This window comes from Canariomyces notabilis (assembly GCF_033297395.1).
Source record: "Canariomyces notabilis strain CBS 508.74 unplaced genomic scaffold N656scaffold_9, whole genome shotgun sequence".
NCBI lineage: Eukaryota > Fungi > Ascomycota > Sordariomycetes > Sordariales > Chaetomiaceae > Canariomyces > Canariomyces notabilis.
The window spans coordinates 627,221-654,737 of NW_027041831.1; the positions used below are offsets into that span (position 1 = coordinate 627,221).

General features: G+C 54.4%; 11 protein-coding genes across 11 annotated transcripts; 5 read left to right on the plus strand and 6 right to left on the minus strand.

Moving 5' to 3' along the window:
- Nucleotides 1-605: 605 nt before the first annotated feature.
- N656DRAFT_828861 (MFS general substrate transporter) lies at nucleotides 606-2,713 on the minus strand (the record flags this gene model as incomplete). Its single annotated transcript, XM_064818560.1, has 6 exons — nucleotides 606-1,228; nucleotides 1,300-1,476; nucleotides 1,510-1,926; nucleotides 2,001-2,195; nucleotides 2,273-2,596; nucleotides 2,710-2,713. 6 exons carry the CDS (start codon nucleotides 2,711-2,713, stop codon nucleotides 606-608), a joined length of 1,740 nt encoding a protein of 579 aa, XP_064670750.1.
- Nucleotides 2,714-3,997: 1,284 nt separating this feature from the next.
- Nucleotides 3,998-5,243, plus strand: N656DRAFT_797712 (SET domain-containing protein; the record flags this gene model as incomplete). Its single annotated transcript, XM_064817681.1, has 2 exons — nucleotides 3,998-4,006; nucleotides 4,098-5,243. The coding sequence occupies 2 exons, from the start codon at nucleotides 3,998-4,000 to the stop codon at nucleotides 5,241-5,243; spliced, it is 1,155 nt and encodes a 384-aa protein (XP_064670751.1).
- Nucleotides 5,244-6,076: 833 nt separating this feature from the next.
- On the plus strand, nucleotides 6,077-7,907 carry N656DRAFT_708090 (DAO-domain-containing protein; the record flags this gene model as incomplete). Its single annotated transcript, XM_064811480.1, has 3 exons — nucleotides 6,077-6,628; nucleotides 6,716-7,600; nucleotides 7,659-7,907. The coding sequence occupies 3 exons, from the start codon at nucleotides 6,077-6,079 to the stop codon at nucleotides 7,905-7,907; spliced, it is 1,686 nt and encodes a 561-aa protein (XP_064670752.1).
- A 68-nt stretch (nucleotides 7,908-7,975) lies between these two features.
- N656DRAFT_778718 (NAD(P)-binding protein) lies at nucleotides 7,976-9,330 on the minus strand. Its single transcript, XM_064815056.1, has 3 exons — nucleotides 9,170-9,330; nucleotides 8,385-9,005; nucleotides 7,976-8,309 (listed from the first exon to the last, which is right to left on the minus strand). Exons 1-3 carry the CDS (start codon nucleotides 9,198-9,200, stop codon nucleotides 8,092-8,094), a joined length of 870 nt encoding a protein of 289 aa, XP_064670753.1. The 5' UTR covers nucleotides 9,201-9,330; the 3' UTR covers nucleotides 7,976-8,091.
- Nucleotides 9,331-10,003: 673 nt separating this feature from the next.
- On the minus strand, nucleotides 10,004-11,093 carry N656DRAFT_708581 (HlyIII-domain-containing protein; the record flags this gene model as incomplete). Its single annotated transcript, XM_064811518.1, has 3 exons — nucleotides 10,004-10,186; nucleotides 10,250-10,480; nucleotides 10,542-11,093. 3 exons carry the CDS (start codon nucleotides 11,091-11,093, stop codon nucleotides 10,004-10,006), a joined length of 966 nt encoding a protein of 321 aa, XP_064670754.1.
- A 417-nt stretch (nucleotides 11,094-11,510) lies between these two features.
- On the plus strand, nucleotides 11,511-13,012 carry N656DRAFT_752331 (uncharacterized protein; the record flags this gene model as incomplete). Its single annotated transcript, XM_064813034.1, has 2 exons — nucleotides 11,511-12,284; nucleotides 12,387-13,012. Exons 1-2 carry the CDS (start codon nucleotides 11,666-11,668, stop codon nucleotides 13,010-13,012), a joined length of 1,245 nt encoding a protein of 414 aa, XP_064670755.1. The 5' UTR covers nucleotides 11,511-11,665.
- A 382-nt stretch (nucleotides 13,013-13,394) lies between these two features.
- Nucleotides 13,395-14,055, minus strand: N656DRAFT_778720 (lytic polysaccharide monooxygenase). The gene is made up of 2 exons (XM_064815057.1): nucleotides 14,003-14,055; nucleotides 13,395-13,941 (listed from the first exon to the last, which is right to left on the minus strand). The coding sequence occupies exon 2, from the start codon at nucleotides 13,903-13,905 to the stop codon at nucleotides 13,450-13,452; it is 456 nt and encodes a 151-aa protein (XP_064670756.1). The 5' UTR covers nucleotides 13,906-13,941; nucleotides 14,003-14,055; the 3' UTR covers nucleotides 13,395-13,449.
- Nucleotides 14,056-15,083: 1,028 nt separating this feature from the next.
- On the minus strand, nucleotides 15,084-17,924 carry N656DRAFT_647562 (uncharacterized protein). The gene is made up of 4 exons (XM_064810436.1): nucleotides 17,421-17,924; nucleotides 16,724-17,341; nucleotides 15,769-16,665; nucleotides 15,084-15,702 (listed from the first exon to the last, which is right to left on the minus strand). The coding sequence occupies exons 1-4, from the start codon at nucleotides 17,720-17,722 to the stop codon at nucleotides 15,543-15,545; spliced, it is 1,977 nt and encodes a 658-aa protein (XP_064670757.1). The 5' UTR covers nucleotides 17,723-17,924; the 3' UTR covers nucleotides 15,084-15,542.
- A 1,958-nt stretch (nucleotides 17,925-19,882) lies between these two features.
- On the minus strand, nucleotides 19,883-21,634 carry N656DRAFT_647670 (Di-copper centre-containing protein). Its single transcript, XM_064810437.1, has 5 exons — nucleotides 21,218-21,634; nucleotides 21,002-21,161; nucleotides 20,860-20,946; nucleotides 20,608-20,798; nucleotides 19,883-20,542 (listed from the first exon to the last, which is right to left on the minus strand). The coding sequence occupies exons 1-5, from the start codon at nucleotides 21,382-21,384 to the stop codon at nucleotides 20,005-20,007; spliced, it is 1,143 nt and encodes a 380-aa protein (XP_064670758.1). The 5' UTR covers nucleotides 21,385-21,634; the 3' UTR covers nucleotides 19,883-20,004.
- Nucleotides 21,635-22,377: 743 nt separating this feature from the next.
- N656DRAFT_778722 (uncharacterized protein) lies at nucleotides 22,378-23,078 on the plus strand. Its single transcript, XM_064815058.1, has one exon. It carries the CDS (start codon nucleotides 22,539-22,541, stop codon nucleotides 22,740-22,742), a length of 204 nt encoding a protein of 67 aa, XP_064670759.1. The 5' UTR covers nucleotides 22,378-22,538; the 3' UTR covers nucleotides 22,743-23,078.
- A 2,665-nt stretch (nucleotides 23,079-25,743) lies between these two features.
- Nucleotides 25,744-27,191, plus strand: N656DRAFT_778723 (uncharacterized protein). Its single transcript, XM_064815059.1, has 3 exons — nucleotides 25,744-26,095; nucleotides 26,156-26,223; nucleotides 26,284-27,191. Exons 1-3 carry the CDS (start codon nucleotides 26,026-26,028, stop codon nucleotides 26,998-27,000), a joined length of 855 nt encoding a protein of 284 aa, XP_064670760.1. The 5' UTR covers nucleotides 25,744-26,025; the 3' UTR covers nucleotides 27,001-27,191.
- Nucleotides 27,192-27,517: the final 326 nt, after the last annotated feature.

Consider the following 27,517-nt stretch of genomic DNA (forward strand, 5'->3'; position numbering starts at 1 on the left):
ACAAGATTCGATGCCTTCATATCGACCTTTCTCGTGGGACTGTCCGGCGTCAAATTCGAATACTTCAAACAGCGGTATAAGACACACATAACTATATAAAGATACAAAGCTAAATCCAGACAGCGAGAGGAGTTTGGCCCGGGAGTTGACAGACGGTCTTAAAGATCGTTTAGTTGATTTGCTTAGAAAACGGCGCTTTTCCGTCACCACCAGTGGGCTCTTCGCTCTCGTGCCAAAACAAGCAAGGCCGGGAGACACGATCGTAGTGCTAGTGGGAGGGATGGTGCCATTCGTGCTTCGAAAGAAGGAGGGGCTAGGGTCCGAGATGCAAGTAGGCAGATTGGAAGTAGTGGACACTGAGTCCCTGCCAGTGTCAAGCACTGATTCACATAGAGAAGCTGATTCGGAAGGCGAAACTTTTGAGGATCTGTGGCGCGAGGTGAGGGACAAGTATCAGAAAAGAGAAGCTGCCCTCCAGACATTCTTACTTGTTAGCACCAGAGAACGATCTGTTCCGAATGGCCCAAGGCCGTCACTTCGGTCCACCCAGTCTTCAGCCTCTAATATGCCAAACCCACATTCTCCCCCCCTATTTCTTCTCCCCATCATTGAACCGTAACCCGCTTCTCTAACACCGCCATCTCCCTCCCCTTTCCCCCCTCCTCATCACCCTCAACAATCACCGGCGGCTTAAAATCCTCCCCGCCGGTATTAATAACAAACTCCTCGTCATCAAGATGCCTAAACGTAAACCAAAACACCACCGTCAACACCGCCCCGACCAGCGTGGGCCCCGCAAAAGCCCAAATCAGCAACGGATCCCGGATCGCCGGCGCCGTAGCCAGCCCAATCGCCGCGGCAATAGCCGTGGTAAACAAATTCAGCGACGACACCAGACCCTTCATGTTCTTGGGCGAGCGGGTGTAGGCGATACCGTACGAGGTGACGTTGATGAAGATCTCGGAGATGGCTGTCAGGATGATGGGGATCGAGTAGTACGCGTATGACACGGCTGAAAGCGCGTCGGCGCCCTCGGGGAGGAGTTCTGCACATGTCGTTGAGTTGTAGCCGCAGGGCGAGGTCTGGTAGACGTAGTATTGCAGGACGATGAAGCCGACTGATCCGACGGTGCACAGCGCGAAACCGAAGGTCATGCGCGAGATGGCGCCCCAGCGGATGCCCCGCCGGAGGAGGAAGGGGTAGATGATGTGGTTCATGACGGGGACCACTGCATGTAGTAAGGGGCGTGAGTCTTATGGGAATGTGAGGAGAGTAGGAGGGGGGAGGACCGGGACTTACTGATGACGATGCTGACCGAGTTGAGGTTGTCAAGGAGGTCGTTTGGCAGGCCATTCGTGCGCATGCCCGCTGTAAGCGCATTCGCCGCGGCGCCGAGCCCGCCGTCGAGGATGGAGAAGATAGGCTGGAAAAGGAAGATGGCGCAGGCCTGGAATGTCCGACGAACATCATCCACAACTGGTCATCATTACTCATAAACCTTGCTACTACCAGCCGCCGCGCGCACGCTGGGCTTGCCCTCCTCCCAGAACCCCTTGCGGCCGATGCTCCGAGGGTTGCCGTGCCGGAAACAGTCCCCAAGCGCCTTAAACACATTTCCAAGATCGGAGCGCCCGGGCTTCTGTTTGACGAGCCGCGGGTCAAGGTACCACAGCAGCGGGGGCAGCATCGGATACAGGATGGTGGACACCAAGTACGCCGCCCAGTAGCCGACCATCTTGGCCAGGTACGTGATGGGGATGCCGAAGCACGCGCCGACGTTGACCAGAAGGTAGAACCACAGCATGACACCGTTGAGGGACTCTTCCGGGTCGACAATGACCCGCTCCCCGTTCAGCTCGATGACGTGCGCCACCTTGTGAGGGCTTCGGTCCATCACGGTGGGGGAGATGTTGGGCTTGAACTGGGCTGAACATATGCAGCTGAGTTAGCTCAATCATCAGAGATTCAGAATTCCCGCCAGTTCCATCATGATCACTTACACGCCCCAATACCCAGCATATACAACGAAATCGCAAACGGCGCCATGGCATTCCCCGACTGCAGAACCGGCGGCAAGGCCGAGATGATCATAATAACATGGGCCACGCCACAAATCGCAACCCCCCAGCAGATCATTCTAAACCGTCCATACTTCACATCCGCGAGCCACCCGAAAAAGACCGGCAACGCATATGCTAGAAAAATCAAAGCCTCAGTCATGGCCGTGGCTACGACGGGCCCTTCCCCAGGGCGCCGGCCGTGTATTGAGAACCCGGAGCCGACGCGCCGGCGCCGTTGCCGTCCGGGGGAAGCGGCGCGCGGATGAAGTTCTTGTACACCTGGTTGCATCCGTAGTACGAGGCCCGTTCGGCGAACTCGACTGCACACAGGTAGTAGCATGTTGCGGGCATCCGTCCGGCTACGCGACGGTAGGTGAGCTTTTCTTCTTCGGTCGGCAGGATCAGGCCGTTGTAGGTCTCGTGGACGTCGTACAGCTTGTCATCGGGTTGGGGGGGTGGTTCGGCATCGCGGAGGAATGTGATGTCCGTTGCTGGGGCCTTTTCGGTGGTAGGACCGGGTATATCGAGCTTGGTAGCTGGGGCAGTCTCAAGGGTCAGTTAGGTTCTTCATTGGTACCTCATTGCCTCATCAACGGGTATGTGCTCGAGTTCAAAGAGGAACCTGACATGATGGAAACCTAATGCTTACCCATATTGATAATCCTTGGGCGGGAAGATTGTCTGTACATGTACTCTGTAGCCCGCTGGAGGAGGTCGAGAAGCTCTCGTCTGCCTCAGTTAGACAGGGAGTAGAATGTCGAGTGAGGAGGAACTAGAACTGGTTTCTACGAGATTTGCAGCGGCCTGAGCTACATGATATGGTTATTCCCTGGGCCTCATGTGCTTTTGCCGGCCACAGCACGCTCACGGCGAGGATCATCTACAGTGTTACCTGCCATGCTTGACCCTCGTGACAATCAACGGTGTTACTTTTGAGGTGCCGATGTTACAGTGCCTATAATTTACCGGATTCATCCTCTCGGTCCTTTCGTGTACCACTCTTATCTCTCGGCCAGCAGCTGCAATAGGCCCGTGTATCGCTTATCCCTGTCCTCACAACCGGATAGGGATCGATTATTCGACGTGGGGCAAATGTGTTCCTTTCAGTCGCACTGTCAATCAAGAGAATGGCATGAGACTTGACCAAACACTTTCTGCAACGCAACACCTAGCATTCCAAATCACCGCACATCGCCACCTCGGCCATGCAGTTTCTGCGGTGTCCAGACGATTGGAACTACAAGCCTGCCAACGCCCTAACCGAGATGCAACATAAGCACGCGTTTTATCAGTGTTGCATGTGATGTGCTGCTTATCAGTGCCGGTCCCAAAGAGGAAGCCAGTTGGCTTGTTGCAAGTGTTCTTCCACCACTGCTAGGAGAGGGGGAGAGAATGGTTTTGCAAGCTCCATGATGGCGTCGGGATAGGTGATCGTGGTTTGCTCGGACGTTATGACGTGATCGGATCCCCGCGCCGGCTCAGCTGCGCGCACTTTGGGCTCGAGATTAAGTGGAAAAGAACGGGGTGTTTACGCAGGTGAATGACTTTGTTTTGCTATGTAAGGTACATATTCCCGCCTTATCCACGTTAGCCATCACCAAACATTAAGCCGTTGCCTCCTCCCGCAAGCGCCGGCATGCTTCCGGCCCCACCCCTCCGGGGTCCGGTAGCCGGTCCGCTGCGGGCACCCGGCGAACTGCCCAAATGGGAAGTCGACCAGAAAACTACGCGGAGCCACACAGCACGAACCAACTGAGGAGTTTTCAGCTGGCCCGTGCACAACGCGGTTGCAACGGTGGAGAAGGTGGACGCGAACTTCATTTCTGGCTCTGGCAACGCCCAAATCCGCCTAGATCAAAAAGTGTGGGCCCACCTCTCCAGCGCTATGGAACACAGTCAGCAGCTGAAAGAAAGCTTCCGCGAAACTCCCATTTATCATGCGCTTCGTGCAATAAGTCCTCACCCGAGGTCGCGCTGAAGCAATGTGCTAAATGCCTCGGCTCCTCAACAATCCGATACTGCTCGCGAGACTGCCAGAGGGCCGACTGGAAAGTCCACAAGAAAGTCTGCGGGAAACTGAAACCACCCTCAACCCAGCATGATCCTCCCAGCTACAACGCTGGCGGCCCCTACTCAGAGCCTAAAGACCTGGGAAGCCCGACCAATCAACCGCCCCGCGATACCACCATAAACAAGGCAGAATCTGTCCAGGGACTCCAGGGAGTTGTCACATCGCTTAACAACGAGGTCTTAGAGTCGGCTAGCAGGCCCTATACTATTAGAGCCATAGCTGGAAAGGGAAAAGGACTCGTTGCAACAAGGAAGATTGCCAAGGGCAAATGGATTCTATCAGAACTCCCAATCTTTACACTTCCCAAACGACTCGACATCAGGGCTTTGGAACACCAAGTTGCAAAGGAGGTGGAAAGCCTCAATGACGATCACCGACGCGCTTTCTTCGACTTGACCAACATTCACGGGAATGCTTACAGCCAACCGTTCGGCATCGCCAAGACCAACGCGCTTCCTCTCGGTTCCAACGCCAGTTCCGTCGGTCTGTTCCTCGATGCCTCTCGAATCAATCACTCTTGCCGGCACAATGCGCAAAACAACTGGAACGAGAATATCGGGCGGCTCACCATCCACGCGCTCCGAGACATTGAGGAGGGACAAGAAATCACAATCCACTATATGGGCAGCACGGGAGAATACGAGGAGCGGCAGCGTTTCCTGCGGGAAAAGTTCAGGTTCGACTGCAAATGCCAGCTCTGCTCGCTACCGCTCGCCCAGCGAAACCTTAGCGACGCTCGGCTGCGGGAAATTCAGGTGATTGACAGAGTGATCGGGGAATTTTGCCGGGGCGGTGACTTTAAGCCAGAGACGGCGCTCAAACTCTTGCACAGAATGTTCCGTTTGTTTGACGAGGAGAGCATCTGGGACGCGAGCATTGCTCGGGCGTACAAGGATGCATATGATATTGCCCGGTGCATCGAGAATGGGGGCGAATCGAGGGCTCGGGTTTTCGCCGAAAGAACATACGCCGCGCGATGTGTGGCCGAGGGGAACGATAGCCCAGTCGCGCAGAAGATGAAGCAGGCTGCTGAAGAACTCTCCTCCGCAAAGATGCCGCAAGGGATGAATGATGGCGAGTTTAAGAATTGGCTTTGGATGCTCGATGGTTAAACCAGGCGAGTCGATGGACCCCGATGTTGGTCAAAAGGTGTCGATTCCCCTACCCACCATGCCTTCCAACATTGTTGTTTAGGTGCCAGGTAGTATTCCTAACAAGAGCAGTTGCACTGCAGATTTGCTAATGGCTTCCGGAAACATCAACTCGCTACAGGCATAGTGTATGTGTTGTATGCCCGCTAAGAGCCACATGATGTCGTCATGCAATTGGCGTGTGGGCCCGAGGCTTCTATTTAACACCCTTTCATTGTGCGCTCTGCCAATTGTATGGGCAGGAGCAACAACCTGCGGTGATATTTCGTGGCGAGCACGGAGGAAGGTATGGTCACGCCTTCAACTGAGAGTTGAGACGCGGCTCTCAAAGTTACCCATCATTCTCTCACTGCATCCCTACTTCAACTCGGCGACCAAGCTGTGCATCCCAACTTAAATTGCAAAATGGCACTTCCCATGATTTGCTCGAGACAGACGCCGAGATTCTTGGGGAGTAAGGTTGGTTGGGGACAAACGGCCGGCCAATGGTGCGGGATTCGTGACGTCACTTACACCCCAATCCGTTCATCACCATCACCCGCCATAAATAATCTGGTCAGGAGCAACCGAGTCCTCCTCATCCAAACATCGCGCTATCACTCTCGGTCAAGCCCGCCGCCGTCCCAATCACACTTCTCAAGTCAAAACCAATACCGCTATCGGGCGTTTCCACAACACGGTCAACACCGGTAAAGCCCCATCCCCCACAGCCAATTCCTCCTATGCAATACCTACCCATGATGACAACTACTCACCATGTCAACAGCCCACTATCTACGACCACATCCAGCAAGATGGCCACAACCACCACAACCAACACAGCAACCCCATCCGACCCGGAGAAATTCATGCACACCTCCGGAGGCACCGACCCGGTGTGGGTGCACAAACAGCCCTACTCGGCGCTGCCGACCTTTCCCCCTTTAACCCAGGACCTATCGACGGAGGTTTGCGTCATTGGATGCGGGATCGCAGGGATCCACACGGCGTACGAGCTAGTGAAGCGCGGGAAGCAGGTAACCATGATCGAGGCGCGCGACGCGCTCTCGGGCGAATCCGGCCGCACCAGCGGCCACCTCACCAACGACCTCGACGACGGGTTCTTGGAGATTGCCAAGAAGCACGGCGAAAAGGGGGCCAAGCTCGCCGCAGAAAGCCATGCGTGGGCGAGGGATCGGATCGGGGAGATTAGTGCGCAGCTCGGGATTGAGTGTGAGTATCGCAAGTTGAAGGCGTATGATGTCAGTCAGTATGCGAGGGGGAGTAAGGAGTGGGAGGGGGAGGTGAAGGAGTTGAAGGAGGAGGCGGAGATGCAGGCTAAGTTGGGGATGAGGACTTGGTATGACGTGAGTCTACACCCACTGTCTCACTCGTTGAGGGGAGGTTTGGTGTGGAGGGTGTGCTGGCAGAGGAGAAGAGGCTGACAAGAGCAGGAAAATCTCACTGTCCGCGGTTGGAACGGCAAGCCAGACCAGCGGGGAGGCCTGGTTGCGGATAACCAGGCGACCTTCCACCCGACCAAGTATCTTGGCGGGGTGCTGGCCTGGCTGAAGCAGCAGCCCAATTTCCAGTGCTACACGCGCACGCGGGTCATGTCGGTTCATGAGAAGGGCGTCGAGCTGCTCGGCATGGGCCACAAGTCGGTCGAGATCAAGACCGAGACGGGACACACCATCAAGGCAGAGTACGCTGTCGAGGCCACGTGCGTCCCGCTGCAGAAGCTGTCGGTCATCACGGAGCTCGAGTACTACCGCACCTACTGCATCGCCGTCCGCGTGCCCCGCGGCAGCGTCGAGGACTGCCTGCTGTACGACAACGCCGACGAGTACAAGTACGTGCGGCTAACGGCGTGCGACGACAAGGACGACTACCTTGTCGTGGGCGGGTGTGATCACAAGGTTGGTCAGGAGGAGACGCTGCCGCGGTTTGGCGAGCTGGAGACGTGGACGCGCGAGCGCTTCCCCCAGGCCGGCGCCGTCGACTACCGCTGGAGCGGGCAGATCTTTGAGCCTGTCGACTACATGGCCTTTATCGGCAAGAACCAGGGCAATGACAAGATATACATCGTCACGGGCGACTCTGGTGATGGCTTGACGCACGGTGTGTTGGCCGGGCGGCTGATTGCCGACGAGATTGACGGCGTGCTGAATGACTGGGCCTCGCTCTACAGTCCTAAGCGGCTTGGGAGCATTTTGAAGAGCTTGCCTGGAATGGTGGCACACGATGTGCAGATCAATACCCAATACAAGCGGTTTTTGAAGAGCGATATTACCGACATTGAGGATCTTGTACCGGGCACTGGTGGCGTGTTGAATCCGGTAGGTTTATCAAGGTGCATCTCAAGGAGGTGGCTTAAAGCTGACAACTGTAAAACAGATGACTGGAAAGCCACTAGCGGTTTACAAGGACGAAAACGGCAATGTGAAGAAGTTCAGCGCTCTTTGCCCGCATCTCAAAGGCGTCGTTTGCTGGAACCACGCCGAAAAGAGCTTCGATTGCCCCGTTCACGGCAGCCGCTTCTCCAAGGAGGGCGTGTGTATCAATGGGCCGGCAAAAGCCAACCTTAGCCCGGCTGACAAGCCAGGCGAAATGGGCCAGGCGATTGCTACCGGGGCGGGTATGTAGTGCGGCTAGATGAGGGATGAGACGGCGGGCATTAGGTGCGGACTCTGGCGTTCTGTGGTGCCGGATATGGTGTTTAGGCAGTGTATTAATAATTGCAGTGATGTCTAATGATTTTCAAGTTGAGGTCTTGGTTCCTGAACTGTTATGGAAAGGAGCGCTGTAATGGCATATGTTACTCCCTGAACTAATACGACGACAGCATCACCCCGAGCCGTCCACCATCACACATCAGTACCATGCCGTTGCAGTACGCTCCCGCCCGGCTGGCAAGGTAGAGCACAGTGCCGGCCATCTCCTCGTCCCCGCCGAACCTGCGAGCGGGGATGAAGCGTTTATCCTCAAAGCTTTCGGTACCCGGGTCTCGGCCGCCGGTGAGAACCTGCGCCAGCTCTGTAGGGAACACTGATAGTGGCACAACGCCGTCAGCTTCGACATCTCTTTCCCCAACTCACAGCAACAACTGAAAGAGCAACCTACATCCGGGGGCCAACGCATTCGCCCGAATCCCGTACCTGGCCATATTCGAACTGGCATGCTTGGTCAGGTGCAGAATCGCCGCCTTGCTCGCCGCATACGCCGGAGCCGACATGGGCATGCGGCTGAAGGCAGCAATACTGCTGGTAACAATAACCTGGCTTTGAATCGATGGGACATCAGCGCTCCCGGTGCTGAGTGGCGCGCCAAACCCGCCTTGCTTGCAAGCCCTCTTGTTCCCTTCATCCAACAGCTCAAGAAACGCAACGATCGTAAAAAACGCGCCCGTGACGTTGACATGCATGGCCTGTGTCATGTCGTCCATGATACCTTGCTCAAACATGCTCGCGCGCACCTCGGACACGCTCAGCGACGGGTTCCACCCCTGCAGGGGGCCGGTGACACCAGAGTTGGCGACGAGCAGGTTGATGTAGCCTGTTTCGAGGGTGATTTTGTCCACGGCGGATTGGAGGGAGTCTTTGGAGGTCACGTCGCACGGCATGGGGACCATGATGGAGGGGAACTCGGCGGCTGCGGTGGTGAGGACGTCGTGGCGCCGGCCGAGCAGGTAGACCCTTTTGGCGCCGTTGGAAGCGAAGGCCCGGGCCATTACCAGGCCGATGCCTAAGTATCCATGATCAATCATCAATGTGTGTGCGGCACTGGGTCAGCGGGAGCGGCTGCAGTGGGGGGTGGGACTTGACTGAGAGGTGGTGGTGGTGGCCTGGTCGGGATGGCCGGCGTCTAGATACATGCAGTGGGGTCCGGGATCTCTGAAGAGAACTTACCGGTGCCGCCGCCGGTTATGACGGCCACCATGCCGTCGACTCGGAAGAGATTATCTGCAGAGAGATTGGGTGCCATTTTATGGTTTTTACTTTTAGGTTCAGTTTGCAGTTTGTCCGGTGGAGAAGATTGTGTGAAGATGGAGATTTCTCTGGGATGAAGAGTTGTGGTGTCCGGATAAGGGGAACTGCGTGGGGTGGGGATCCGGATCCGGTGTTTGATGTGAAGTCCGTTATTAGTACTACCTAGGTATCTACTTTGAGTTTGAGGTGTAGAATTAAGACTTAAAGTTCACCGGTCTTGACCGTCAACCGTTTATGAAGATGTACCGCATCTTACCTGTATCGTCAATCATGTCATCACACTTCACACTTCATGTTCCCGGCCATTCGATAGGCTACAACAGATCTTTTCCCCTTAGCTCTACATGCTGCCTGCCATCCTGCATGTGCGCTGTCATTCGCTTGTCGTTGTTGGCACCATGACGCACTTTGAGAACGGCGACAGCACCATTGATGGCTCAGGGGAATGGATTCTGAGCCCGGTATGCATTCTGAGCCCGCTCGTCGTTAGCATTGCCTGGACCGTACACGGATTATATCATAAGTGCACTCTCGGTTCTGAAGTACAACCAGATAACGGGTAATCGAAGTAGACTACCTACTCTGTAAAAATCGTGGTAGCGGTCTTGTTTCTTGAGATTCATTTGTTGCGCCCCTGTAGTGGAGAATTCGTGATATCTGTTCTAGCGGCGAATGGTATTTTCAGGGCATATGCATCTTTCTCTTTGAAATTGCTTGATGAGTTATAGGCTCTGCCAGCTTGTCATCTCTGTATCATCCAAAAGTAATATCCTGACTCCCGACTGGACACCGAGGGTTTTCGTAATTCCACCTGAAGGCCGACATTATGCCACAAAAGTGAACGACAGCTGAAAGGACCACAAAAATGTGAAAGACTTGGTGTGAGGCACCCCAGATATCGAACTTGCCGGGCTTCCAAGCTTCCGGGAAATGTGACTAGAGAGACGATTAGCAACCACTGCATACCAACACAAGAACAGGTTTGAGATTGACACGTACCATATAGTGGAAGGTTCCAATGAGCACCAAGACGCCTTCGATGTAATAATATCGAAGACCAGCCTGTTGATCGAGTTGATGGTAGGGAAAGATGATGGCCGCGTGAATTATTGGGGCGAAGGCTGAGAAGCCCGTCGCGACAAAGCTACAGACTCTAACTGGTCGCCATTTTCGGCTCTGGAATTTGGGGTTGAGCACGATGAATGCCGACAGCAACGACAAGGCTGCTATCTGAATGTAGTGTAAGCTGGATGAATCAGACTCAGGGGTAACCTGTTGATTGTTGACTCACCATTGACCAATAGAGTCTCTGTAGAGTGGGCTCACAGTAAAAGCCAATGTATATACCAGATATGAAGGAGCCGAGAATTTGGAAGAGGATGGCGGTGTAGTCATACCTGACCCAGAGGTCGCGGTATCGCTCGGAGTGGCAGAGGAGGGTGTGATAAAGGGCCGAGATGGTGAAACAGATGACGGATGTGGCCAGGTATAACTGGAAGACGATGCGATCCTGCCAAGAAGCCTCGGGGAAGTGATTGTTGAAGTACCAGGGGATAATGCCGACCAGTATCAGGGCTACAAGGGCTGGGATGAGATGGGAGAAAATGTTTACTGTTTCATTGTGGAGGTATGCGAGACTCCGAAAACAGAACTCAACCGAGTAGTTGATTGGGCGGTACCCCGTATAAATCAAAGGTTCGCTGTACCACGCCGGCACTTCCTTGTTGGAAAGGAGCCGCTTGTCACTGCTTGCGGTAGTTGGAGTAATAGGTGAGTCGCGCTGCGATCCCTCGATTTGCGGCTGCCGTTGTATGGGGACTGGTGTTCTCTTCCGCGCCGCCATCTCGTATGGGACGGCAATGGAGACTTGGTCAGCCGGGGTGAGAGACGGCGGCGGGCTGCGTTAGGATAGGCCAAGGATTTATTTTGCGGTTGTTCCGAGCAACCTTCAAGTCATGAAGAGGAAGTTTTGGGCAAATGCGGCGCTCTGCGCGGGATTTGGAAAATTGGCGTTATTTTGCCCACGTGAGGCCCTTTTTACTGGTTCGACAATCAGTATTATGCTGCCACCAACCGCGCGGCTAGCCTGTGCACGCCAAGCGTTGCAACACGGAAGAGCCCGACGAAAGTGGTGAGAACTCATGGCCTGCCATTGGTTGTTGGGCGATGAGCGCGCCAGAACCGTGCAGGACGCTCATTGCGCTGAAACCTGTGGCCAACACAACCCAAATGAGGGGCTCTTGCTGCAAGATGCCGTTGACATACTGGTATTGTCGCACCAAACCATTGCAGCCTTCCTGTCTGAATGTGTCCTCCCTTCCCCAGGTCACCCCGCCTCTTCCATGACCTACAACACCAACCTCGTCGACTGTTCAAGTCTTTCGTCCCGCCAACCGCGGCGCCAAGAACCCCAGGATGGGATCGGGTGAATCCACTATCATCACGACAACCTTGACTGTGTCCAGCAATGGCCGGGTCGAGGGCTGGAACGACCAGCCTAACAGTCGGGGAACCATGGACATTATATGGATCTGCCTCACCACAACTTTCTTCTGCACTTATGTGGTCCTCTCGGTCAACTGTCCCGCGAGGGGTGAACCGTGGTGGAAAGGAGAGGCTCGGAAGCTGCTATGGGTCGCAATCGGCATTTCCGGCCCAGAATTCATCCTCACCGCAGCTGCTGGGCAGCTAGCCCTCGCTCGAGATTCCGTCAAAACGTTTCGCAGTGCCGGTTACCAAGGCTGGACATATCGACGCGCATTTTTTGCCAACATGGGAGGCTTCGAGCTCATTCCGCCCGATTTCCCCCCTTTTCGAATCAACTCAAAACACATTCACTGGCTTGTTAGCCGAGACTATATCGATTTCCCCGAGGTATCCGACGAGGAGTTGTGGGACAAATCGAAGCAAGACACGCTTACCAAGGCCATCACATGTTTACAAGCTGGATATTTAGTCCTTCAGTGTATTGGCCGTGCCATTCAGGGGCTTGATGTCACAACTCTCGAACTCTCCACTGTGGCCATCGTCGTTTGTTCAATCATGACAAGCATCTGCTGGCTTCGGAAGCCACACGACGTCCGCTACCCAATACGCATTCCCTTGAAGAAACCGATGGCGCAGCTATTGCAAGAAGCGGGTCCAATCGCAGCTCATCCATACCGTCAAACCCCACTGGACTTTGTCGATGATTTCACGCCAAGCTGGGCTCTCAACATCCATCGCTTTATGCAGCTGCCCGTCGGCCGCAACAGCTCCATGCGCCCCATCACCCGAATCGGTGACAGCAGACTCCCTGCCATGACTTGGAAGGAGAGCAGTTGTCTCTGCCTCGCTACCTTTGCCTACGCTTCTGTTCATATGCTGGGGTGGAACTTTTCGTTTCCCACGCCTCTCGAGCAATTTCTCTGGCGCATATCCAGTTCTATTCTTGTCGGCACGACCGTTGCCTTCTGGATCATCGAGAGCTCTGCTAAGATGTATCGACGGCGACCCCTCCTAGGCAAGAAGAAATCCAAAACCACGGACATCTTGCCCGTTCAGGAGTCCTCACCCGAACCGAAGAACCCTGAGGAAGAGGTGAAAGCATTTGTGCCCAAGCAGCTCCCACTGGTGTGGGAATTCTGGGGTATCTTCCCGATTTCCATTATTTACGCCGCGGCGCGAGGTTATATTCTGATTGAGGCGTTCTATGGGTTGAGATCGGTACGTCCGTCCGCGTATCAGGAGATTGAGTGGCTTTCTGTTATACCCCATCTATAAAATTACACGTAGAGCAGGCTCATTATCCATACACAAACCCCCCCTCCCTTCCCCCCCACCCTTTCAACTGAACCATCTATGGTTCTCCCACCATTCTCAAAGTGCGTCATAGCGCCAGACAACGACAAGCGAGTGACGATCCACAATCCACATGCAGGATGACAGGCAGCATGTAGAGCTAAAGGCACAAGATCTGTTGTATCCTATCCAATGGCCGGAAACATGAAGTGTAACGATCTCATAATTACAATGCGGCGGTGTTTGTGTGTTGGATCATGATGGCAAGGCGTGTCTCCGTCTGCTTTAACGTTGTTTGTACCTACCTAATTGGAAGTGAACGGCTGATGAGTTTCAACGAGATAGCTACCTAGGTAGTGTCTTACCAGCGAGTTGTAAGATACCTTAAATGACTAGCTAGGTATGCTCCTCTAGACTCTTCATCTCCACAGCGCCGGTCCAGGGAACGGATACCCGCCCTCGTTAAACCCGTTATACACATTGATATGCAAGCCCGGCTCGCCCTGGGTGTAAAACGTCGTTGCCGACTCTCCCCCCGTAATCTCGGTCGACCCTCCGTCCGTCACATTAAGGTTGATGCACTGTGGATAGGCCTGAACACCCTCGACATCCCACGCCGAATGCAGCGCGATGATCTCATGACGCAGCACATACATCCCCGACTTCAAGTCCTTGGGCACCTGGAACGTCCATCTGAAGTTATCCTTGATGAGGTCGTCGGTGACCCACGCCTTGAGCCAGTCCGTGGCGGGCGTGACACCGCGCTTGAGACCGGCCTGTGCAACCTTGACAAACCTGAGCTCCTCCTTGCTGACTGTGGTGCAGCCTCCGCCGCTCGCGCTCGCCGCCGCCGGGCACGGAGCAAGGTAGTCCATGATGGGACCCACGTGGCTCTCGGGCCATGTGAACCACTGCAACGTGAGGTTAGACCCGGCGCTGACTTGCACGTAGTCCTGGCCGGGCGTGGCCGACTTGTGGCAGATTATGTCCGAGTTTTGAAAGCTCGACGGCGGCACGAAGCCGAGGTCTGGGTTGTCGGCGTACCAGCCGGGGACGCTGGGTGCTGGGTTCTGGAAACGGAAGCCCGGGTCGTAACCGCGGTACCGCACACCGCCGGCGTCGATGTATTGGATGAAGCCGTGGGCTGAGACGCCCTTGGCTGTGAGGAGGATGGAGGTTGCGGTGAGTAGGAGCATGATGGTGATGATGGCAACCGAAGAGGGATTAGTTGTTCATGAGAATACTAGTACTGGTGTCGGGTTGTCAGTTCACATATTATTTCAATCCCAGCCAACATCGCTTAGCCACGCGTGTTGATCAATATAGCAAGGTAATCATGTATGTGTAGAAGCGTTCCGGATTGATTCCGAATTCGTGGAGTTACTTCTTCCGCCTCGGAACTTGGAGCCGTCGGTACCGCGACCCGGTAAATGAGCTCGGTAGAGGACCACCCGCTCCCTCGATGTAGGTGCAGTGATTGTATGAGTGCGGGGGACAGGGATCACATGTTGACATTCCAAGCACCTATTGTCTTTTCCCCCAAGCGGACCAAAATAGAATACGGGCACACCTTTCCACGACACTTGACAACTTGAAGGAAGCAAAATCCCCATCTGGCATCTTCATTGAGCCCAACCAAGACAGCTGGAACCTCCAAGTCTTACTCAGTGAGAGAGCCGGGGCTAGTGTGCACAGTGGTGGATCTGGCCTGGCACTCAGTCTGAGTCAGATATGTATCCCGGCGTTTAGCTTCCGCTTCCTTCGCCTCCCGGTCGCCTCTTTTATCCCGTCGTGGCATGTGTTGGAATCCGCGGCCCGGGGGGGATTGGCGTCGGAGCGCGCCGCGTGAGCCTCCGGGCGAACCGAGTCCAAGCCGTCGTCGACAGGGTCATCAAGCCAGAGGGCCAGCCTCTTTAGGCTTGCGAGATCTCAGCTCTTGACCTGTGGGACGTGGGATCTCCGTTAGGTGTGGTTCAGGACTGTGGCCGTGCGGGGTTCGGCGTCTAGTAGTACGCATGTGTCAACATACAACCAGGGGAAAGCGATTCGGAGAGTCCAGTGGGTTGGTAGTATTCGCGCGCAGCCGCTAATTGTCTCCTACTTTAACAAGAGACGCAGGCCCTGGCAGGATCGAAGCCGACGGCTGGGCGACATGAGGTTGTTCACCGTCCGACACTGATGCAATATCCCGTGGTCTCCGAGTCGAGGAGAAAGCGGCAACGGAGCTACTGTTAAGATTCAAAGTTCAGGGTCGCGGTTTCGCACCTGAATATTGACACCTAGTATTACCTTCTCTACTAGGTACTAATACATGGTATTACAGAGTCGAATTCATGCTTTGACAGTTCAAGGTTCATCGCGAAGAATGTAAGAGATACCCTTTCCAGACCCCGGTCGTTCTATAAAACATAAAGAGGTATCATCAGATCAACATAAAACTTTAAAAACACAGCCCGGTATGATAGGGCCGTGGGTAACATAAAAAGGGATTCAAAAGAAGCCCAGCTCAGTCCTAGATAGCTTCTGCAGTCGCGACCATCGGCGTTTTCTTCATCAACCCCTGGGCTTCACCACCCGACATAGGACTTTGATACTCGCTGCTGCCAAACACATCAGTCTCTGCAGCGTCCTTCTTTGGCACAGCCTGGTATCTGTGCCGTTTGATCAAGAACCTGTTTGCAACACCAGTTAGCTCATCTGCCTATTCAACGCCAACGACGGTAATCACTGTGACTTACGCGATAGCCACGCCAACAGCAATCAAAAACGGCACGCCCAGCCCGACACTCAGCCCAATAATAAGCTTGTTATCCACCCCGCCGGTCTGGCCGTTAACAATCTCCTCGACTGAAGAACCGAAGCCCCCACCACCAGCACTGCTCGAAGCAGCCGCCGACGAGCTGCTGGTGGAGGTAGGCGGTGGCGGCGGCGGGACAAAGCTTGTCGGCAGGCCGCTCGTGGAGCTGATAGACTTGGCCTGGGTGCCAAAGGGGATGGTGCTAGCCACGCTTGATACGATCGACGCGGGGAAGGTGGCCGTGACGCCGGGCGGGACCGACGTCACCAGCGTCAGGGTGCTGGTTTGCACGCTGGTTGTCAATAGATTCTGCGGGCAGAGGGCTGCCAGGTCGGGCGACTTGCACCCCACGGCCGTGTATCTGTCGACCGTTGTAATGGTGGTCGTAACCAGGTTGTCCTGGCGGGCGGCCAGGCTTGCACTGGTGGTGGTGGCGGGTGCGGTGGTAGGGGAGGCGGACGCCTGGATGGCGCAAATGTCGGCAAGGGTGGTGTAGAAGACGGGGATGGTGGTCGTTGGTTGAGGGCCGAAGGTCTGGCCGAACACCTGCACGGTTGCGCCTGCCACGGCGCCCACGCCAAAGGTGTACTCCTCGACCACCTTCAGCGCGCAGTCCTCCTCGTCCTGGAGGATTGCGCCGGCAGTTACGTTGGTGATGAACTCGGCGAGATGGGCAAACACGCCCACCTCGACGCCGGCGCCGACTTGGAGCTTCTCTTCGACGGCGCTGGGCGTGTTCAGGTTAACGCCGGCGTGCATCCCCACGCGGAGGATGGCTTTGAGCACGGCGTTGGCTGTCAGGACCGTGACGGGAAGAAATTCGAACTCGCCGCCATTGCTGCAGACCGTGGCGTTAGTACGTGGTTGGGGAAGGAGGACAGGGAGGGGGGACTTGCAGGATAATCTCGGAAACGTTGTGGCTCAGGAATGCCAGACGGAAGGCTATGCCATCCTCCACCCTGAAATGGACGCCCGTGGTGAAGTCAATCTCGCCGTCAACGCTGAGGATTAGGTCCATCGTGACAAATACGCCAACCTCCAAGTCCTTCGTGGTCCCGATGCCCAAGGATTTGGACTTGTACAAGGGGATGTTGAGGGTGGCAGATCCGGTAATCTTGGTGCCGAGGAGCAGGTAAATGTCCAACTCATCGAGGGAGAAGCTCAACACCACTTCGGGAAGCGGTGGCAAATCGATATCAAAGTCGGTGTCGATCGTGAAGTTGTCGAAGTTGAAGGCCTCGCTGAAGTCGAAGTCTTTATCGTCGAATGGGTTGAGCGCTGAGAGATCAATGTCCCCAACGAAATTCTTGACTGAGTCGATCGCTGTACTGGTCATGTTCTCGAATTCTTCGCCGAGCTGGTCTGTAAGGTTGGCGATGGTATCTCCAAAGTCAAAAGTGCCATTGAGAAACAACTCGGCCGTGGCAGAGGCCTTGACGTAGCAGGTGGCACATCGTACTTCGATCCCTAACGAAACCGAGAGATTCTCGTTCTTCGTGTCAAACTCGTGGGTGCTGGATATTGTCAGAGCACCACGCGGGTGTTGTACAGGAAACGGCCTTGTTAGGCCCGCAGGTAGAGGAAGCCACTTACTGCTGAAAGAGCACCGCCTCTTCCCAGCTCTTATCGATACTTAATGTGTTTCGCAACGTCTGATTTGTCTCTTCCTGTCTTGCGAAGAGCGAGTACACACGACGGCGGATTTCATTCAACGTGTAGGCCTCTGATTTCCCTGGCAAGGGCGTTGTCCGAACCGCGACTAGTGGTGCTGGATTCGCGGACACGGTAGCGAACCTTGCCGCCGTGAGAAGGGCGGATATGAAACTAGAGGTCTTCATCTTGGAGACTGAGAGATGCTGGCTAACCCGTACTCCCACAGAGCCGGCAAGCAACATTCCATCACGGACGCCATCTCCTTTTAGTACTCGTCCAGCTCATGCCCCAGCTCCAAAGCTTGGGTATAACACTCCTCCGGGGCCAGGGCGGCCCAGACGAGACCAAGGACGATACTCAGCAGCTTGGCATCCTTCATCCAATAACAAATCTCAGAGTTTCGAGATAGGATGAAGCAGGGTCCTCCAAAAGTGTTTGGGTGCACATCAACAATCACGGTTTGCGCCGCATGGTCGCAGGCGTCGTTGGTAACAGAGTGGGCCCTGGGGGCTGTGGGCGGCTGCAGCCGCAGGAATTCAGGGGTCCACAGGAGGTCTGGGGATTGGCCGCCTTGTCTGGGGGTGCCTTGGTGGGCCCCGCTTTTTTCCATCCCGCAGGAAGCGAACCTGGACGACATCGCGACACTTCACTCGGTGGGGGCTGAACACACGCCGGAACATCGGTTGACATCGATGTAAACTTGAGTGCAGATAAGACGGTGCGGCTCAGCAGTCTCCACGTGTACTACCGACTCCTCGTTAGATTCGTCTAAACTCCGTGGGCTCGGACCTACTTACCTGGTAACCTGGCCCAGGGTGAACTTGGGAAACCCCAAGATAAGCCTGGGAGATCCAGTACTGGTTGAGTGCTCCTTCCCGTCGAGAAATGAATTAAGCAGATTTTTGGAGTGGCGATATCCGGATATGCCAAGCCATGACGAACTCTAAAGGATGCTTGCCAATTGTGCGCGAAACCTAGGGTGTTGGAGAACTGCATACCATGCAGGGGTTAGGAACATGGGGAGATGGTGCCGAGAGGACGGACTCTAGGCTGCCACAATCGAGCAGATGGCAGCGTGGCAGTCGTCCAGCCACTTGATACCAAGAATAGCCCTTTGCGCAGGACAAACTTTTCGCTATACTGCAACCTGGTAGGTTATGTAAGAGAATCTGGTAGGAATTGCAAAAGCCGGGTTGTATACCGGTGATGTCGGGTGCCTAAGGGTGGTGGAAAACTCCATGTCTGGGTTGAGTGATTGCTTGGGGGCCGTTGAAGAGGTTTCTGCCGCTGCAAATCATTTAGCAATGGATGAAACCAGTATCCGTAGGTACGAGATACGAATCTCATACCCAGCCACGGTGCAGGTTATCGCGAGAAGCAGAAAGCAATCTTGCAGAGCCTCTCAACTGCCGTGGCGGTGGAGGAAAGAGTTCTTGATGCACAGTCTTTCAAGTTCGTGTCACCATCTCGAATGCAAAACGGTTGGGTTGATCCCGACGAGTCAACAACTCTCTTGAAAAGTGTGGAGTCACTGTGGCCCCCTTGTCCTTGGCAAACTTGGCGCGTTTCCCAGGAATGGTTAGCGCGCTCGACGCCTTGGCCACCGGCCCCGCCACTTGGCTGAGCTGGGCGGGCGCTCTTCCATCTCCAAAACTTCCGTGCCTTCCGAAGTTCGGCTCAGAAAATTCAGACTGATGGCCTCGTGCCTCATGGCCACATTCCGAGGGCGAAGGCTGCATCCCAGGGCTTGCCCTGTACGACTCCATTCTTACCCTAGGGCTCTATAAGGAATTGATTCGATAACATTCAATGGCGGCCGCCGAAGGACAGTCAAGGACTATCAACGTTCGGACAACCAGGTTGCTCACCACCACCAATCTAGTACCAGACTATCAGTCCTACTCAAGGCGTTCGAGCGAAAAGAGCCGACCATCATAACGTCTGGTACTTATGAGCCTCCGTGAGGGTTCCCTAGCCTCATTGGGTACTTGGAACTGCCGATTCGTGGACTTACGCTGGCAAGGCCTGCAAGGCTGGGAGGCAAGATCACCCTGCAGTGCTGCACCTACTGAGGCAATTGAAGATCGCGATGTAATTCATCAATATGCAGATATCCACGACACCCTTGCGATTCTCTTCAGCACCTTTGATAAAGGAAGTGAGGAATACACCAGCTCTGTTTGGCGCTTGAGGATCGGGCATGCTTCCCTGGGACGGCAGCCACCCAACGAAAAATCCTACTGCTTTCCCATATATAAGGGGGCAAATTCGGTTCTCTAAATGGGATTGAAGGAGAACCGGCCCGGTCATCAAGGATCAGCACCATGATACTAGTAACGCCCCTTCACCCGCGCAGCATCGCCGCTCAACAAACGTACGAAGCCTCAGCCCGAAACTTCATGGACTTGGTGTACATGTTCGTTCTGGGATACATGCACAAGCAGCCCACATGCGTGTGGCAGGAGCAGACGAAGAGCCTGACTCCATCCACACACCGTCCAAACATGTGTTCCACCCACCTACCTTACTCATAAATATAACAAAACTTGCCGCCCAATCCACCCATGGTACTCATCAACTCCCTAACCTTGACATCCCCGGCCAGCACACCCAACCCACTCAAATCATCCAGCGTCCCGTTCGCACTCGGCGGGAAGTTGTTCATAGTCCTCGTCATGCTGACCTCTGCAAGCCTCTTCTCAAGATTCTGCATCTGCCAGATCCACCAGACCCGATCAATCTGGGCATGGTGCAGCCAAAAGACGGGATCCCCGGGGCTGACATAAAAGTCGCCCGCCGGGTCACCTCCTACTGTGTAGTGCCCGCCCGTGTGCACCCCCCACTTCCCCTGCGGGAACTGCCCCTCCATGACGGTCTGGAACCAGTAAATGTCCTTGTTGGACGTGATCAGGTCCAGCGTGTAGTTCGCCGTCGTCACGGCCGCCGCGTTGCGGTTCACGTCCCGCCGCAGGCACCGCGGGTTGTACCCCAGCCCGTCGGCGCGGGGGTTGCGCTGCACGTCCGTGAGGGAGGGTGCGATCGGGCCGATGTTGACCGTCATGCTTGAGGGGGCGTTAGTTTAGGGAGCCGATACGGATTGGTTGGATTTGGGGTAGAGAGGCATTACTTCTTGAACGGGCCAGTTGTGACGCAGCCGCCGCCGTCGCCGGGCGGAATCACGTTGTACGGCCGGGGAGCCATGGGAATGGGGATGCCTGCGTGCGCCTTCTTGGCGCCGTTGCCGCCCATGCTGCCCTCGCTGCCGTCAAAGAGCGGGGAGTTGACCGGGTCCTTGGCATATCGCCCCCAGTTCCAGTACTGATTTTGTTAGGCTGTGTTTCAAGTTGGGAATGGATGGGAAGTGTCAGGGCGGACTCACAGGCTGGTAGCCCTTGTAGCCACACTCTGTGCGGAGAGCTTGTTCGTAATGCCAGACGTAGTAGCGATGCCACGGTAAGAAGAAGGTCTACTACCGGTTAGCTGATGTTCCGCGTTGGCGATCATTGACAGCACAGCCTTACTGATCCGTGGTTCCTCGGCGTCTGCTGGATATGGACGACAATGTAATCGTCAAACCTGCTCTTTGCTCCTGGGGCTTGAGCGCTAGTCAGGGCAGGCTTGGACATGAGACACAATACGGCATTGGTGTAGTCCTTTCGTTCTTGGAGGGTGAGATCGCCCCTTTTCCACTGTCAGCTCTCTGCCAACCCGGCAAGCATTGTGCGATATTTACTAACCATTCTTTGCGCCTGACTGCGGTCTCGAGCGTGCAGTTGCCCTGCGGGTGCTTCTCTAGGTACTCCTTGAGCATTGGCAGGCTGGCGTCGACAAGCTTGTCGACATCATCCTTGGGGTAGGACTGAGCGGCCGCGAGACCAACAAACAAGAGCGTCAATCCCCTCATTGTGAAGTCAGGTATTCAGGATTGAAACACTTCTGCCGTACATGGCTTCAGGGAGGGAGAACGGCGGTTTAGTTGGGCCAACGGTCAACCCCCTTTTGTTTGCCGGCATCTCAGGTTCAGGCTTACACCCCAGTGCCAAGAATAATATGTAGCTGTTATGTTTACCAAAGAAATGACGATCTTCTTCATTTATTTGGAGCTCGGCCAGCTTAGTGAGGTGCCATCCTAACATATGTATATGTAGTTGCCAAGCGTAATCCCGGATGAAGCCGAACAATGCGGTCTTAGTTGTAGCACCGGTTGTCAGCACAATATTGCATTGCAGCCTTCGGCAGATGAGCCGAGTGCTGGTACCGATTCTATTGCCGCTGAACCAGGCGGTTCCGGATCACGGAGCTAAGGTAGGTATTTAATATACTCGGCGGGAAGTTCAACCCACGTGATTGCCTAGGACTCAGTAATACCCATCAACCTTGTGGAAGTGAGTGTATTCGGCTGTGGCTAGTTCGACAAGACTGGAACGGAGAAGACAGTTGCTATGTTCACAGTTGGATATACCAGTATGCAACACAACCCTGCTCTTGAAACAATTTGAAGCTCGTGACTCGGGTACGACACGTCCTCGTTATCTCTGCCTTTTCCCTTTGGCAAGGTATTCCTACATGTAGTTACGGAAAGTACTATATAGGCCTCCCGAAGTTTCGGAAGACAGTCTGGTCTCCGCAGTCCATTTTGGTTTATTAGAGGTCCGGGTTTTTGTCAGAACATTGACACAAGCCAATAGGCACATGCCATTCCAATGATGTCTTATGATCGCCCAGTCCTAGCCTTAATCATAATAACGTATTCACCCGGTATAGGGTAGTAATGTAGAAAGATGCAGGGATCGTCGCAGCAAAACTGTTTGCCCTTACCTCAGGTAGTTTAGTTGGTATGGTCATGAACCTAGGTGAACAACGTATCCGCAAGAGAATTAGGTAACCTGGAACTCAAGGCAATTCCATCCCAATTCCACGCCGGCCTCACCTACGCATCGACTCGCCCCTTTGTTAACATGCCCTACTCCGTGGGATCAAACCACGATGAGTGCTTGGATCATTGTGAACTCCTAGCAGGGAGATTGAAGGTCTCTGTCATCACTGCCAACATTGCAAATGGAATTACTCGACACCCAGAACTTCGCCAAGAACCTTGAGCTTGTGGACAAGGTCAAGGCAATCGCTGAGAAGAAGGGCGTTACGCCCGCGCAGCTCGCATTGGCTTGGATCAGGTCCTATGCCAACACGGGAGATGTCAATGGTCTGATCCCCATCCCGGGCGCTACGAGCGCGAGTCGTGTCGTTGAGAACTGTATGTAAGGTGGTGGAAATCAGTCAGTCGTTCCCCGTTGCTGGCCACCGCCAGATTCCTGGTGCTGACCACTTCATCTGGACTTAACTGTTCCCTCGTGGAGAGTATTAGACTTATTGAGTTGTTTTAGCACGAACTGGGTGTACATTCCAGCAAAATGTGACCAAGTTAGGTTCCTTATCACGTTTATTCGCGCTACATAATCTGCTTCCTCAAAGAACAGGATAGGAGGTTAATTCATGTTGGTTGAGTAGGTCGTCTGCCAGTTTGTGATCCAACTTCATAAGACCCGGCCCTAGAGGTCGACATGGTCAGTACAAGGGAGCACTTTTAATTCCGCTGAGTGAGAACACTTACGCCAATATCCTGTTCATGTCGTCTGTTCCGGAAGAACTGCAGAGTTCTCGTACAATCTTAATCCCATAGCCCGCCTTCTTCCACTCTGCAATAGTCCGACCGTGAACAATGACGTAAAAGATGATGCCAATAAGAGTGAGACACTTCAGATTGCCTCGAGAGATTGCGAATATGCAGCAGATCTCTCCTAGATCTTAGAGTTCGAAGCCTCCAAGATCTTGATCTCGGCCTCCTCTCTCATACGCGTGACCTCCGACTCGATAGCCAGGAATCTCTCTTCCTTGTCAAACTCGCTGACCAATGCCATTGCCTTCTCAACCAGAGTCTTGGAGGCATCGAAGTCTTCCATCCATTGCTTCGGGTTTTCTCGCTTGTCCGGCTTCCTAAGTCTGGTCCAAACGATAGCCGAAACTGTGACAAGGGCGTCGGTAATTTCTTTGGCCTTGTCGAGCAGTTTCTGGACGAATTCGGCCGAGTACTTCTCCCTGATGAAGGTAGGGATTCCAGCCGCGTCTTCGTAGGTGAGGCTGTGACGCAGGAGGATGAAGCGGAGATGGATAGCCGGCTTCTCGAAGCGGGCGGCTTGTTCGATCAGCTCAGGAGTGATGGGTGAGATGGCCATGATGGTTCAGTTGAGTTGATAAGTGCGTACTTTCTCTGGTCTGATGGAAGCAATGTTGTCGATGGAATGACTGGGTACAGGTTCAGCTGTTCTAAGCTTGCTTGCTTGTTGTGGTTTGGGGAAGAGAGGGTAAGAGAGGGAGAGAGAGGAAGAGAGAGAGTAAATAGCTGGTCTTATGAGTTTCTGGACTTGAACAGAAGGTCAGTGAAGGACCACTCTAGGCCAGGTGATCATCCCATCTGTTCTGGGATGGGATGGCATGACGTGGGTAACACAGTTTACTCGAACCTTCACTGCTCCAAGGACTGCCAGTGGAACAGTCGAGTTGCCCGTGCCTCCAAGCTACAAGGTAATGACATGAGATGAAACGCAGCCTTCAGCCAGCTGTCAACACCAGTAGATAATCGTTTGTTGCGGGTCGTGTTCCTCACTGTGTGTATTCTGGACCGAGGTACCTGAGGGACTTCTCCCGTAAGCTCAGAGCAGCCAACAGCCTAGCATTTGCCGTTCCAGCCACATCAGCAGGGTTGTTTGCACTCTAGATCTAGTACCCTAGTTGTTCACAATGTTCTCGTACAGTCCAATAAGTCGTACATGGACTAGAATCAGCAATGACGAGAGCTGTATTCCACCCAGTACTAGCAGGAGGAGAGAAAGAGGACAGTGAAACGCGGAACTGGAGAGGAACTATCAACCCGTGTCGTCATTTTGGAGTTCAGACTACTATTAGTATTGTTTACCTTGATATAAGCAATCTATAATGCCAGGAGGAGCACCCTAACTCTCTACATGTAATGCGTAAGTACCTTACCTTACCTACCTATGTTACCTGGTACCTTTGTCACTTTGAGAGAAGCTGTTCTAGCTACACTGCCAATTAAGGTACCTAGCAGGACTGCATGAAAGGGATTCCGTGACTTTTCAGGCGTGTACGTTCAATGACAGAATTGCTACGCTATTGGCCTTGCTCCTCGTGTGCACCAGACCGGAAATACAGGCCTTTCCCTCTTCCCAGTAGGTTTGGGTACGCTAAGAGGCAGGGCTCGAGGATTGCTGTCCTAATTCCCAGGTTACAATTGCGCTGTGGCCGGCCTGGGAGCAACCACTGTCGAGAAAATGATACAGGAGTTGGAGTATAAGGGGGTGGCCATGCCCAGAGCAAACTATTAGCTGATGACATGGAGAACTACCTACATGTATCACACCTGTCAGTTAACCCCGTGTTCGGATTCCTCAAACGATGGTTTTACACTATTCGAGCTCATACCAGACCAAGCAATCGTCAGGCCAGGTGGCTGCTACAACATGACAGCATCCCCAATACCTCGGACCCTGCACTTAGCCATCTGCGAGCCCGGCCGGCCTCCTGCCGAGCCTAGGAGACCGGCTACAGTCTGGAAGCAACCTTCAGATTGCAGCGAGTCACAATCTCGAATCACAACCTACCTCGGCCGGTTTTTAGCCCAGCCCTCGAAGGCTGGGTAGTTTTCCGACCGATATTTACGCCCCTTCTCGACCTTGGGAGAGCTCCAAAGCGGCGACGTGGGAAGCCTTAGGGTAGGAGCACGGAAGCGGGGATACGGGAATCCGGGTAGGATGTACTGGGCAGGTTGGGCCTTTGGATACGGGCCTCTATAATGGGAGTTGGAGGGTGGTATTCTTGACAGGCAGTCGTCACGCTGCCAAAATGTCCTCTGCACTCGATTTGCTGTATGGGCAGTACTTTGTATATAAGACCTAGACCAGCACGTCCCCACATGGCTTTGTATCGTTTGGGCCTACTCCCCGTTTAGAGGACTGGCCCCTGGACGTTAAGCGTAAACAACAACAACAACAACAGCCATCTGCGAGTAAAGTGAGAGACTCCATCAAGAAGGAGTACGTATACCTACATGAACGCGACCCTTGGAGTACTACAGCCACGCTGCTCCCATTCTGCTCCAAGAAGCGGGGCAACGGCTACTTAGCTGCTCAGGGGAAGTGAGCAGGACCTTGCCGCAGATCCTTTTCCGGAACTTGGGGTTACTCCACACCAGACGATATCGCACACATGCGAGTCCTCTTCTCCCATGCACGTAAGATATATCGTCAGAATTCGGAACATCTGCCGACAGGACGGGATAATGCGTCTTCCAACGTATTGGGGAAATTTAGCGAAGGGCTGATCTTTGGTTGAGTATATCATTGGGATATAGTATCCCCTCTTCCCCGCGATGTCCTAGGAACCCGACTTGCTTCTCTAGTCAACACATCCCCTTACTACCTCTATCGACAGTTGATCGTTCAGAAGTGGCTTGCATTGACACCCCAAGATGGAACAAGAACTTGCTGACCTCAAGAAGCAAGTGCAGGCGCTGCAAAAGGAGGTATCTCGTGTGTCAGGCAAGTTCAGGGTCCCAAGATTTGGCCAAGGTTCGCGTCTAACGTTCCGTGCCCGCACAGACGAAGCAGAAGTTCGCAAGACGCACTTCAAGTACGGCTACTACCTTGACAAGTGCTTGTACAATGAGGCAAGCCACCCACCCCCAGCAGCCAACTAAACACACAAAGACTGACACGCTTTGTCTCAGGTCGTCGACATGTTCGCCGACCACCCCGACGCCTACGTCGAGTTCCTCGGCTCACGCTACCGCGGCAAGGCGGGCATCAAGCGCCTATACCAAGGCCGCTTCCAGCAGAGCTTCGTCAAGGGCCGCAACGGGCCCGTGTACGGCTGGCTGCTGGACCACCTGATGGCGCAGGACATCATCGACGTCGACGCGACGGGGACGCACGCGTGGTGCCGGATGCGCGCGCTCATGTCGGCGGGCACGCACCAGAGCATCGAGGAGTACTACCCGCGCGGCCACCGGCAGTGGTGGGAGGGCGGCCTGTACGAGAACGAGTACATCAAGGAGAACGGCGTGTGGAAGCTGTTTCGGTATCGCTACTTCCCCTTTTGGCATGCCGAGCATGAAAAAGGATGGAGTCACACCAAGAAGAATTATATCCCCTGGCCGACGGTGACGTACCCGGAGGATCCCCTGGGTCCGGACGAGATCTTTGAGCAGAAGATGCTCTGGCCTGATACCCGCGTTGTGCCGTTCCATTACCCGCATCCCGTTACGGGCAAGCAGATAGCCCCGGATGACTTGCGCGCGCCGGAGTATGGCGCTGCTGTTAGCACGAGTGACCCGCCGCTTACGCTGGCCTTGCCCGAGGGCCAGAGCAGGCCTGGGGCGACTGATCGTGAGCCGAAGCCCGGGGACAAGGTGCTCCCTGAGCTGGTGCAGAACAAGGTGGAATAGGAGGCTTTTTCTGGCGGGTGGGGATGGCCGAGGTGAAGTAGGAGCAGCGTTGCGCGCGGTGCACAAGCGATGTATCTTACCACACAGTACCTCAGTGATAGTTGAAGTCAGGGACAGGTGTTATCTTGCACACAAATGATCCTATGTAGTAGTCTCGCAGTCAGGGGTCCTCATGGCATGTTAAGCATCCAGTCATAGACCGCAGTCATCAACCAGATCTCCCCCTTTTGCAATACCGCTCAGGGGAATTGCCATGATGCTGCTTCACTGCACCTGCTTCTCGGGAGCACAATGAGCTCCATTTCGCGCTTCAGTCCATGGATCCCAAGACAGTTCTCGAACCCTTTTTACTTTCCCAATGGACAACCCAAATTGTTGCCTCCCCTCACCACCACTTCACTGCCGCTGGACTGCCGAGAGTTGGGGAAGCTATGCCTACGTCCCAACTCGCGTGCCCCGCACGCACTTAACCGGCCGTTACCCCAGCCAAGGACTCCAACTGCAGGGCAGGCCATCA

Bases quoted from the DNA above. Each gene is read 5' to 3' on its own strand.
- N656DRAFT_778718 (XM_064815056.1), bottom strand. From the start codon at position 9,200: ATGGTGGCCGTCATAACCGGCGGCGGCACCG. The intron at 9,006-9,169 runs GTAAGTTCTCTT...ATGGATACTTAG, and splicing joins CATAACCGGCGGCGGCACCG to GCATCGGCCTGGTAATGGCC. The intron at 8,310-8,384 runs GTAGGTTGCTCT...TGCCACTATCAG, and splicing joins GAATGCGTTGGCCCCCGGAT to TGTTCCCTACAGAGCTGGCG.
- N656DRAFT_778720 (XM_064815057.1), bottom strand. From the start codon at position 13,905: ATGGACTACCTTGCTCCGTGCCCGGCGGCGGCGAGCGCGAGCGGCGGA.
- N656DRAFT_647562 (XM_064810436.1), bottom strand. From the start codon at position 17,722: ATGTTGCTTGCCGGCTCTGTGGGAGTACGGGTTAGCCAGCATCTCTCA. The intron at 16,666-16,723 runs GCAAGTCCCCCC...CACGGTCTGCAG, and splicing joins AACGTTTCCGAGATTATCCT to CAATGGCGGCGAGTTCGAAT. The intron at 15,703-15,768 runs GTAAGTCACAGT...TGTTGCAAACAG, and splicing joins GCTGTTGGCGTGGCTATCGC to GTTCTTGATCAAACGGCACA.
- N656DRAFT_647670 (XM_064810437.1), bottom strand. From the start codon at position 21,384: ATGAGGGGATTGACGCTCTTGTTTGTTGGTCTCGCGGCCGCTCAGTCC. The intron at 21,162-21,217 runs GTTAGTAAATAT...ACAGTGGAAAAG, and splicing joins GCAGTCAGGCGCAAAGAATG to GGGCGATCTCACCCTCCAAG. The intron at 20,947-21,001 runs GTAAGGCTGTGC...AACCGGTAGTAG, and splicing joins CGCCGAGGAACCACGGATCA to ACCTTCTTCTTACCGTGGCA.
- N656DRAFT_778722 (XM_064815058.1), top strand. From the start codon at position 22,539: ATGGAATTACTCGACACCCAGAACTTCGCCAAGAACCTTGAGCTTGTG.
- N656DRAFT_778723 (XM_064815059.1), top strand. From the start codon at position 26,026: ATGGAACAAGAACTTGCTGACCTCAAGAAGCAAGTGCAGGCGCTGCAA. The intron at 26,096-26,155 runs GCAAGTTCAGGG...GTGCCCGCACAG, and splicing joins GGAGGTATCTCGTGTGTCAG to ACGAAGCAGAAGTTCGCAAG. The intron at 26,224-26,283 runs GCAAGCCACCCA...GCTTTGTCTCAG, and splicing joins ACAAGTGCTTGTACAATGAG to GTCGTCGACATGTTCGCCGA.